The 11,199-nt window shown below is 56.6% G+C and overlaps 1 protein-coding gene across 1 annotated transcript; it reads left to right on the top strand.

Moving 5' to 3' along the window:
* The first annotated feature begins 691 nt into the window (after positions 1-691).
* RAD51 (RAD51 recombinase) lies at positions 692-7,254 on the top strand. Its single transcript, XM_059474228.1, has 10 exons — positions 692-731; positions 1,582-1,692; positions 2,132-2,269; positions 2,711-2,828; positions 3,379-3,470; positions 4,146-4,240; positions 5,086-5,199; positions 5,525-5,654; positions 6,199-6,320; positions 6,580-7,254. The coding sequence occupies exons 2-10, from the start codon at positions 1,606-1,608 to the stop codon at positions 6,701-6,703; spliced, it is 1,020 nt and encodes a 339-aa protein (XP_059330211.1). The 5' UTR covers positions 692-731; positions 1,582-1,605; the 3' UTR covers positions 6,704-7,254.
* Positions 7,255-11,199: the final 3,945 nt, after the last annotated feature.

Consider the following 11,199-nt stretch of genomic DNA (forward strand, 5'->3'; position numbering starts at 1 on the left):
GTAGTAAGAAAGGGAACTTGGACAGAAATTATTCCATTATCCAGCTTTAAAAAATCATGGAAAACTTCACTTTCATGCGCCAGGAATCAGTGGCTCCACTCTGTGCAAGGCCTCAAGGCACCAGGATTCCATCAAAGTCAAGGGATGGAGCTTCCAGTGCGGAACTGCAACCTCTGCTCCAGATGTGTCTGCATCTCCAGCTGCTTGTTCTTGGGTTCTGAGGAATTGTCACTGCTCAGGAATTGCGTGGGCTGCTGGATTCATGGGGGCGCTGGGTCGTGCTTCAAAAGGGAAAAGAGAAAGTAAGAGAAAATAATGGCAAGGAGAGAGAAGCAAAAGGAAAAGTGATAAAAAAGAAAAGGGGGGAAAGAGAAGAAAAAGCGGGGGTGGAGGGGGAAGAGAAAAGGAAAGCGGGCAAAGAAGGGCAAAAAGAAAAGGGGGAAAGAGAGAAGGAAAAGAAAAATGGTCAAAGGAAACAAAAGGGAAGACAAGAAAGAGAGAGGAGGGAAAGGGGATTAGAAAGAAAGGGCGCGGTGCCCCGGGGCTGCTGCCCGCGGTCCCGGTCCCGGTCCCGATCCCGATCCCCGATCCCCGATCCCCGATCCCCGATCCCGATCCGTTCCCGTTCCCGCGCTCCCCTTTAAGGCGCTGCCGGGGGCGGGGCGGCGCCTGCGCGGGGCGGTCACGTGAGGCGGCGGCGGGAGCGCCCGAACGGCCGGAGCGGGGCCGCGGTGAGGGACGGGAACGGGGACGGGAATGGGGATGGGAGCGGGCACGGGGTGCGATGGGATGAGCTGAGCTGAGGCGGGCGGACAGGCCCGGGGCAGCCGGACCCCCGGCGCCTGCCCGGTGCGGGAGCCAGAGGGCGTTGGCGGCGGGGCTGGGCAGGCCGTCAGCTGTGGGCAGCCATGGGGGCGGCAAACAAAGGGCTGGGGCTGAGCACGGTGAGGGGACACGGCCTGGGGGGTCCGGGCAGCCCCGCATCGCCGGCGGGCGGCACCTGGGAGGTGCTGCTGGCCGGGCCCCCGGTAAAGTTGGGATCGTGGAATGCCGGAATGGCCGTGAATTCCACCCTCTGCCATGTACAGCGACACCTTCCGCTGTCCCAGGTTGCTCCAAGCCCCGTCCAGCCTGGCCTTGGTCACTTCCAGGAACAGCCACCGCTTTTCTGTGCCAAAGCCTCAGCGCCCTCGCAGGGAAGAATTTCTTCCCGGTTTTCAATGTAAATTTCCCCTCTGTCAGTTTGAATCCATTCCCGCTTGTCCTGTTATTATTAGATTCAAATTGTGTGTTATATCCCAGGTGTGTGAATTCCCTTGTATCCTTCAGTTTCCCATGACAGCTCCTGCCTGCCATCCTGCTCAGCAATCCCAGGCGTGCTGCAGATCCTCTGCAGGGTCTTCCAGCCCTTTCCAAGATGTTTGTGGTAGCCCCGAGGGCAAGCTCTGGGGCACAGCCCAGCCCCAACATCAGGGGCCAGTTCAGAGGGCTTTTCCAGCTTTAAGAACTCAATGATTCTGATTTATGTGCCCACATAACTTACTGCTAAAAGAGAGCACTGACAAGTCTGGTTCCTTCCAGGGGCTGTCCTGGTCCCTCGCTGCCATGGCCATGCAGATGCAGCTGGAGACCAGTGCAGACACCTCGGCAGAGGAGGAGAGCTTTGGGCCACAGCTCATATCCAGGTTGGAGGTAGGTGAGGAGTTACCTCTGGAGGAAATTTTGGCAGTTTCTCTTTGCATCTTTCCATAGATGCACTCACTGCTCTTTTTCCTAGAATGGAATCCTGTGATGGTTTGGGTTGGAAGGAGCCTTAAAAGCTCATTCCATTCCATCCCCTGCCATGGGCAGGGACACTTTTCACTACCCCAGGCTGTTCCCAGCCCCATCCATCCTGGACTTGAGCACTTCCAGGCTCTCCACCAGGGCCTCACCACCTCACCAAGGAAGAATTGCTTACTAATACCCAACCTGAATCTTTTTTCTTTAAAAGCAAGGTGAAACTGAAAACTTTGTTACTAAAATCTTACTTGTGTTCTGTTAAAAAAATCCAACCAAACAAAAACTCAGAAATACCCAAAAATACCAACAGGTGTAATTTTTCCTCTCTCCCTCCCTCTCTCTTTCCCAGCAATGTGGCATAAATGCCAATGATGTGAAGAAGCTGGAAGAAGCTGGGTTTCACACAGTGGAGGCCGTGGCTTATGCTCCAAAGAAGGAGCTGCTGAACATTAAAGGCATCAGCGAAGCCAAAGCCGACAAAATCTTGGTAAGGATGCCCTGGAACCTTAACCAAAGATATTCCACAGGTTTATTTCTGCTGGCTGAAAGTGTTGTGGTGAACTTGGAAGGTGTCCAAAGGGCAGTAAGGGGTGATTAGAGGTCTGACATGACTTGTGATGGAAAAAGACAAAACGCACCAGGACCGGACTGAACTGAGCAAGGTGGGGACAAGGGGAGGATATTTCCATAAAACACACAAAAGGGATGTTGGAGATTTTCTTGGAGCAGAATTTCAGTTCTGTTCAGAGGTACCAACTAGTGCAAGGTCTATGAAATGTGCATGGAATGATACAGGCACCTCTCCACAAGGCAGAAAATATTAATTAATGATACAGGCACCTCTCCACAAGGCAGAAAATATTAATTACTGGGGGATTAACAAATGGCTTTAACTCCTCTGGCACTGCTCAACTGGGTTTTCCCTCAGGCTGAGGCAGCCAAACTGGTTCCCATGGGCTTCACCACGGCCACAGAATTCCACCAGCGGCGGTCGGAGATCATCCAGATCACCACTGGCTCCAAAGAGCTGGATAAGCTGCTCCAAGGTCAGCATTTTATTATTTCTCTTCCCTGCTTAACCTCACTTATTGGGATGGGGTTTTCCCATGAACCATGTAAGGCAAGTCCTGGTTGGATGAAAAACCTCTAGGATTGCTCTTGAATAATTACTTTTGTTTTAGAAGCTGCAGAAATAGCTTTTAGTCCTTTTAAGTCATGATGCAAGATCCAGAGCTGTCCATTTTTGGATGTTTCTGGTTTATTTAAGTCCATGATGCATTTAGGGAAAACAAAAACAAAAACGGCATCACCATCTCCCCATTCCTCTGGTAATCTGAAAATGAGAACAAGTAATTTCAGCTCTTCAGAATTTTCAAAAACACCCATGAACTTCTTAACCACAGCATGAACAAACCTCACGATGACAAGCAATTTTCCCTCTTAGCTGTGAAACTTTCAGCCAGATTCAGTGTTTAACTGAGTCTCTGTAAATGTAATATTTTAAGTGTGAGATAGATCCATAGATAAATAGATCATACATGTGGCATGTGACCTTTTGATTTTTATTAATAATTATTATTGTTATTTTCCCTTCAGGAGGAATAGAAACAGGGTCCATAACAGAATTATTCGGGGAGTTCCGTACTGGGAAGACGCAGCTGTGTCACACCCTGGCTGTCACCTGTCAGGTGGGGGGTTCACCTCATTACAATCCAATATTCAGACCCCACAGCCTTGGGATATTTGCTAATATGGGCACTTCCTTTGACTTTCAAAGTGTTTATTGCTGTCTAGAGGTTTCTATTCCCTAAAATATTAGAGGCTTGGACTTAATTTGATCATTGAGTTGACTCCCTGAACTTCCCATCTCAAAGCTGAGCACCTGTCATCTTGTGTAGAGTCATGGAGTGCTGGAATGGTTTGGGTGGGAAGGGACCTTAAAGCCCATCCAGCTCCTTTGGCAGGGACACCTTCCACTATTCCAGCTTGCTCCAAGCCCCATCCAGCCTGGCCTTGGACACTTCCAGGGATCCAGGGGCAGCCACAGCTTCTCTGGGCAACCTGTGCCAGGGCCTCAGCACCCTCCCAGGGAAGAATTTCTTCCCAATATCTCATTTATCCTGCCCTGTGTTAGTGGGAAGGCATTCCCCCTTGTGCTGGCACTCCAGGGTGACAGGGACTACAAAAGGAAGGTGTCAGCAGCGATGGGGATCAGGGATCTTTCACTTTTCCCAGCTAAATGGGACTTTAACCACAATAACTTGGGATGTTATTTATTGTATGAGCTCAGTGAGGGCATGTGGCAGTATCTGCTGTATTTATGGATGCTTTATTCCCTGTTCCTTCCTTTCCTTCTCCTTTAGCTCCCCATAGACCGCGGTGGCGGTGAGGGCAAGGCCATGTACATCGACACAGAGGGGACCTTCCGTCCAGAGCGGCTCCTGGCCGTGGCTGAAAGGTCAGTGGGTGGGAGACAGCAATAGATGGACTCACAACTCAGCTGGAAAATGTTTTCCACAGGTCCTGGAGGTTGATTTGGCAGGTGTTCCCTTTGGAAAGCTCTAGTGTTGCCATTCCTCTCCTGTGCACGCCGGTCGCTCCCCAGAGCTCTCGTGTCATTGTCCCTTGGCATGAAGTGGTTTCCCTGTCTTTTGCTACTGGAAGGGACTGGGAGCTTCCCAAGCAGCTGGGGACAGGACTGGCTGGATCCTGTTTGCTCTTTCTGAAGGGAATTTGATTTAATCCTGCTGGCTTCTCCCGCAGCAAGGACTGCTCCCATGTTCCTTGTCACCAGGGAATATTTAGCAGCCAAACAAAGGAGAGGAAGTGAAATGATGTTTGCAGTAGGCACAGGTGTGTGTCTGTGCAGGCCATGTCCAGAGTGTCCTTGGAATCAGGGAATTGTTCAGGTTGGAGGAGCCCTGGGAGATCCCTGTGCACAACCATTCCCTGCTGCTTCGGAGGCCACCACATGTCCCCAAGTGCCACATACTCATGGCTTTAGATCCCTCCAGGGATGGAGCCTCCACTGCCAGGGCTGGACAGCCTTTCCTCTAAGAGACTTCCCAATATCCAGCCTAAACCTCCTCTGGTATGACATGAAGCCATTTCTTCTTATCCATTTCAAGTGGTTCCAATCATTCCATTCTCTTTTCATCACCACAGGTTGCATTTTTTCCATCTGCTTTTATCTCTGCCAGGGATGAGAGTTTTTCTTCCAGTCTTTTGGCAAAGTTCCTATCCAACTGCTATGGATGAAGTTGTCACTCAAGGTTCATCCCTTTATTTTCCTTGGTTTTGCAGGTATGGCCTGTCTGGCAGCGATGTCCTGGACAACGTGGCCTATGCTCGGGGCTTTAACACCGACCACCAGACCCAGCTGCTGTACCAGGCCTCAGCCATGATGGCTGAGTCACGGTAATTACACTGATTTCAGGGATTTTGCTCCCACTTGGGATTAGCCTTTGGTTTCTGCAGGGAGCCAGCTCGCTCCATGGGCAGTCAGCTGTCAGCAGCGCATCTTGCTGCTGGAATTCTGGGTGGCAGCAGCTGCCTCCAGCTGATGTGGCTGCACAAACACAGGGAATTCAGGGATCCTCAGTGCCAGCCTGAGGGAGCAAGTTGGAAGCTCAGTTTAGAGCTGTGGTTAGAAACAGTGCTGATGATTTCCACGCTGGCAGGAGAGCTGTGCAGGCAGCTTGGCATTGGAAGCAGGACTCAGAGCCCTGCCTGCCCTTTGCAGGTACGCGCTGCTGATCGTGGACAGCGCCACGGCCCTGTACCGCACGGACTACTCGGGAAGGGGCGAGCTCTCCGCCAGGCAGATGCACCTGGCCAGGTTCCTGCGGATGCTGCTGCGCCTGGCCGACGAGGTGAGCGTCCTCTGGGCTTCATGGCCTGGGCTGGTGCTGGCCAAACAAACACCAGGCACCCACGAGAGCTGCTCACTCACCCTCCTCTACAGCTGGACAGAGGAGAGAAAATGTAATGAAGGGTTTGTGAGTTAAGGTAAGGACTGGAAAAAAACACTCTTCAATTAGCAGCAAGGGATAAACAGGCTCACCTTAGGGATTTGAAGTGACATCATTACTAACAAAATCAGAGTAGGGTAATGAGAAGTAAAATAAGCTCTTAAAAAAACAGCTTACCCCCACTTCTCCCTCCTTGCCAGCTTTACCTCCTATGCCAGTGGCACAGTGAGATGTGAATGGGGGATTTGGTCAGTTCATCCACCCAAGGCTTCTCCCACTGCTGAGGTGGGAAAGGTCCCAAGGGCTTTATCTCCACCTCTGCTCCCATTGGTTTGGAGAGGCTGGATCCCACAGTTATGGACACCAGGAGTGCCCCTGTGTCCTTTTCCCTGCTTTTCTGTTCTGATTGTGGGAAATAATTGGGTTTGGGTTGTTTCTCCTGCAGTTTGGCGTGGCCGTTGTCATCACGAACCAGGTGGTGGCACAGGTAGACGGAGCTGCCATGTTCGCTGCAGATCCCAAAAAGCCCATCGGAGGCAATATCATTGCTCATGCTTCCACCACCAGGTGAGACAAGAGATGGTCATATCCCACAAGCCTGGGCTGGGAATGTTTTTTGGAATTGGCCAAGTGGCTTTTACTTCTGGGGTTTGCAGTCTGTCCATGGCAGGCCCAGCCTGTGCTTCAGCTCAGCGCCACTCTGGGCCTTCAAGTCCACGAGGAAATTAACATCTCGGGCAGCTCCTACAGCTCTGTTTACTCCTTTCTGGATTAGTATGATTTTCTGGGAGTCCATCCTGACCTGTTTCCTTCCCCCTCCTGTCAGGCTGTACCTGCGGAAAGGCCGAGGTGAGACCAGGATCTGTAAAATCTACGACTCTCCGTGTCTTCCCGAGGCCGAAGCCATGTTTGCTATCAATGCCGACGGAGTGGGAGATGCTAAAGACTGAAAACTCCTTTTCTTGCCCTGTATCCCAAGACTCTGTGTCTGTAAGAGGCTCCTTTCCTGGTGGCACCTTAGGGATACTTCCCAAGGCAGCGAGCAGAGGAAGCTGTGCCGTGTCAGCCTGGGAAGCGTCAGGACACGCCGAGCTCAGCCACGGCTGTTGGGAAGAGATTCCCTTGGCTGCAGGCACAGGTTAGGGCCATGTGCTTCCTCAGCAACATTCCCAGAGCAGCATACCCTGCGTGTTTCCCTGGATCCCACTGTGGTGCAGCAGAATCTTGGTGGCCACAGTTGGGAACTCGGTGAATTGGAGCAAAGCTGAAGGGTTTGTCCACTAAGAGAAGCGGTGAATTATAAACCAACGCAGAGTGATATTCCACACCAGGGATTTGGGATTGGTGATGGTCCCAATCCATCATCTTTCTGTTCATTTTCTTTTGGATGCTGCAGCCTGCTGGGCTGGGGGAGCTGTTCCTTTGCATTTAATTTTCTGTATTCTGTAAATTCTCTGTGGAAATCTGCTTTTAATAAAAAAGCTCTTGATGGTGTCCCAGATTCCTGGGATTCACAGGTGTGTGTTCAGACCAAGGAATGTTCTGGCTGGCAGAAGCTGCACCAATCTCCCAGGAATCTCAGTCTGGGTTTGTCTTTGCTCCCAGTTCTCCTCAGTTTGGGGTGCAGTGCAGCCCTGCCCGGTGGATCTCCCAGAAGAGTTTTGGGGTTAAAAAGGTTCTTTCCTATTCTGCAGTTTTTCTCTAGAACTTGATTAAAAAGAATAATGTGATCTTGATGTGATCTTAATTGGTTCATTTGCATTGATTAATTAAAGCTGATCATTGAGAAGGGGCTTGAGCAGCCCTTGGTTGGAGCTGGCAGTTCTTTATTGTCTCTTCATTCTTTGCATTTATTTTAATTATTTCTTAAGCAATTACTGCAGTTAAGTTACACAGCGAGGAGAACAGCATTGCTGCCCGGCTGGATTGGGAAATCCAAGTGCAATTCCTTGGAGAGATTGAGGGGATGGGGAGCTGAGCCTCAGGCTGGGTTTTGGCAGCAGGAACTGCTTGAGGAGAGGGGAGATCCCCCAAAATTGGTGAAAGCCAAATCTGCTGGGTTTGGGTGCTCCCACCCCAAAAAAGGATCCTGGTTAAAGGGACTTGAGGAAGCAGCGGGATGTGCTGGGAGGGCTGTGCTGGAACCCCCAATCCCTGGCCAGGAACGCTGGGCAGTGCCAGGTTCACAGGGACACTATGGAGGGGCTGTGCCCAAATTCCAGCCAGGAACGCTGGGCAGTGCCAGGTTCACAGGGACACTATGGAGGGGCTGTGCTGGGATCCCCAAATTCCAGCCAGGAACGCTGGGCAGTGCCAGACCTTTGGGACACTGCCTGATCCAGAGACATTTCCCACTGTGCTCTCTCGTGCTCAGCACCTGGCATTCCATTGGAGTCCCACAGGCTGGAAATGCCATGCGAACACTGGAATCGCAGCCGATCACACAGAAGCCAGTCCGGGAGAGGAAATGAGCTGTTCCACAGATGGATTTTTCCCGATGAGTTTTAATTTAAAGCAGAACATCGCCCGCCCCTCCCACCTGCCTCGACTCCATAGCCTTTATGTTTGGGGTTTCTCTAGGAGAATTATCTGCGTACGCTGGATAAAAATTTCCGAAATTATTTCTCCGGCGCTGCGGGGACCGGGGCCGTGGCGGAACCGGAGCAGGAGCGGCAGCGCCGGGCTCCGCCCCAGCGCCCGTCCCGGAGCGGCTCCTCCCGCCCGCGGCGAGGCCGGTCCCCATGCCGGCCCCAATCCCGCCCCGGGCCCCCCAGCGGACACGGGCCCGAAGCCCCGGTGCCAGGGCCGGGAGCAGCCCCGGTTCGGCCCAGCCGTGAGGGACGGGCCCGGCCCAGGTGAGAGGGGCGAGGCCGCGAGCGATGGCCCCGCCCCCAGCGCGGGCAGGGCGGGGCTCCGTGAGGCGGGGCCCGGGGTGGGGCCAGGGGCGGGGCCCGGGGCGGGGCCGGGGCTCCGTGAGGCGGGGCCCGGGGCGGGGCCCGGGGGCGGTTCCAGGGGCGGGGCCGAGCCCGACACAGGTGCGCGGGGAGGGCCCGGCTCAGGTGCGCGGGGCCCCAGCGCGGCTGCGCGGGGCGGGGCCGAGGTGATTTAATCCTCGGGAATCGCCTCCGCCGCCATTTGCTCACTCAGAGCTCGGTGCGGGCGCCGGCTCCGTGTCCGCCGTCCTCAGGTGGGGCGCGGGGGCTTCGGCCTCCCCTCCTGTCTCCCCCTCTACCCCTCCTTCCTTCTCCCCGTACTCCCCTGCTTTCTCTCCCTTTCCCCCTCCTCCCTCTCTCCCCCAAACCCTCCTCGCCTTTCTTCCCAAACCTCCACACCTTCCTCTCCTGTCCCTACCCGGTTAATCCCTTCTATTCCCATTCTCTCCCTCCTCTGTCCACGTTCCTTCTCTTCCCTCCTGGCCTTTCCCTTCTCCTCCTGCTTTCCTCCGTACCGCCATCCCCCTCCCCACCCCTCCTCACCCTCCTCATCTCCTCCATCTCTCCTCTCTCCCCGTCCTCCCCTCTCCTTCCCTCTCCCTCTTTCCCCCGCAGCCGCGGGGCTCGGGGCGCCGCACAATAAAGCCCAGAGGGCCGGAGCGGCGCCCCCGCTGTCCCTGGAGCCCCCACACGGGGCCGGACCCGCTCGGCGGGACCCCCCATTGCAGTGCAAAGCACGGCCCGACAGCGCCGGGGTTCCGGCTGTCCCTACATCACACTGGGGGGCCCCGGAGGGAGGGGGAAGTTGGGGGGGGTGGGGGGGTGTTAGGAAGGGCCCCCTCCTCAGGAGGGGGTCCCGGGGGGGAGGGGTGGGGGGAAGCAGAGGGGGGTCATCACATCACTCTGCAGCGCGAACACACATAGAGACCACGGGACAGACAAGCGGACCCTCCCCTTCTGTCCCCCCACCCCACCCGCCCCCTCCCTCCCCCCGGGCCCCGGTCCGCAGGAGGGGGTCCCGGGGAGGGGGCCGGGCCGAGCCCCGTCCGGAGGAGGGGCCCCGGGGGAGGGGGCGGGGCCTGGAGGGGGAGTGCCCCCTCCGCCCCGCCCCCCTCCCAGGGACCCCCTCCTCCGGAGGGGGCCCTACCCCTACCCCCCCCCCCCCCACCCCAACCCCCCCTCCCCCCCGGGACCCCCTCCTGATGAGGGGGCCCTTCCTAACACCCCCCCACCCCCCCCAACTTCCCCCTCCCTCCGGGGCCCCCCAGTGTGATGTAGGGACAGCCGGAACCCCGGCGCTGTCGGGCCGTGCTTTGCACTGCAATGGGGGGTCCCGCCGAGCGGGTCCGGCCCCGTGTGGGGGCTCCAGGGACAGCGGGGGCGCCGCTCCGGCCCTCTGGGCTTTATTGTGCGGCGCCCCGAGCCCCGCGGCTGCGGGGGAAAGAGGGAGAGGGGACAGAGGACGGGGACAGGGGGACAGAGGGGGTGGTCGGGGTGGGTCAAGGATGGAGGGCAGGTGGGGGGCTCGGGGTGTGCAGGGGAGCAGGGAGGGGAGCAGGGGCAGTGGGGTGGCGGGGGCAGGACGGGCGGAGAATGGAGGACCAGGATGGAACACAGGTGGGGGGGGGTCAAGGTGAAGAGGAGGAAAAAACAGGGGGAGATGGAGGAGGATGAAGGATGAAGGAAGGAGAGGGAGGATTGAGGGTAGATGAGGAGGAATTGGGGGGAAGGGAAGGAGGATGAGGGGGCAGGTGGGAGCCGGGCTGGGGAGGGAAGGAAGCGTGGAGGAAGGAGGGGTAGGGCAGGGTTGGGGTGTGCAGGGGGATAGGAAGGGTAGGGGGGACCGGCCCGGGAGGGAGCGGTTTGGGGGGGAGGGAGGGAAGGGCTAGGGGGGAGAGGGAGGGGGGGGGGGAGGGTGCAGGGGGTGGGGGAGGGGAGGAAGGGAGGGAGAGAGGCGAGGTATTGAGAAAAAGAAGCAAAAATAAGCATAAAAGAAAAGAAACAAATAAAAAGATATGGACCCCGCGCGGACGCAACCTTCCCCTCCGAGCGTCGAGGGGGCAAATGGCGCCAGCGCCCATTCCCGGGGTTTAAATCCTCTCGGCCCCGCCCCGCGCAGCCGCGCTGGGGCCCCGCGCACCTGAGCCGGCCCCGCCCCTCACACCTGAGCCGGCCCCGCCCCGCCCGCGCCCGTAAATCCCGGCGGATCCGCGCCCGCTCCGCTTTGTGCGGCGGATGCTCATCCCGGGATGGGGTGGGGCCCCCGCTGGAGCGCCGTGCGGAGCCCCAGACCGGGGGCTGCTCCCGGTGCTGCGCGGGGCTCGAGGCGCTGAGGTGGGGCCGGGAACGGGACCCGGGCCTGGGGATTCGGTTCCGGGTCCTACCGGTGTCTGCTGGGGGTCCCGGGTAGAGTGGGCTGCGTTCCTAGAGTCGCAAGACCGGGGTGGGATTTGGGTAGGGATTGAGACAAGCATCGCCACGGGAAGGAGGAGCCGCTCCAGAATAGTCGCTGG

Source organism: Ammospiza nelsoni, chromosome 6 (assembly GCF_027579445.1).
Source record: "Ammospiza nelsoni isolate bAmmNel1 chromosome 6, bAmmNel1.pri, whole genome shotgun sequence".
In the NCBI taxonomy this organism is placed as follows: Eukaryota; Metazoa; Chordata; class Aves; order Passeriformes; family Passerellidae; genus Ammospiza; species Ammospiza nelsoni.

Excerpts from the sequence above, each read along its gene's own strand:
- RAD51 (XM_059474228.1), top strand. The coding sequence starts at position 1,606 with ATGGCCATGCAGATGCAGCTGGAGACCAGTGCAGACACCTCGGCAGAG. Across the intron at positions 1,693-2,131 it reads AGCTCATATCCAGGTTGGAG|CAATGTGGCATAAATGCCAA; the intron begins GTAGGTGAGGAG and ends TCTCTTTCCCAG. Across the intron at positions 6,321-6,579 it reads GCTCATGCTTCCACCACCAG|GCTGTACCTGCGGAAAGGCC; the intron begins GTGAGACAAGAG and ends CCCTCCTGTCAG.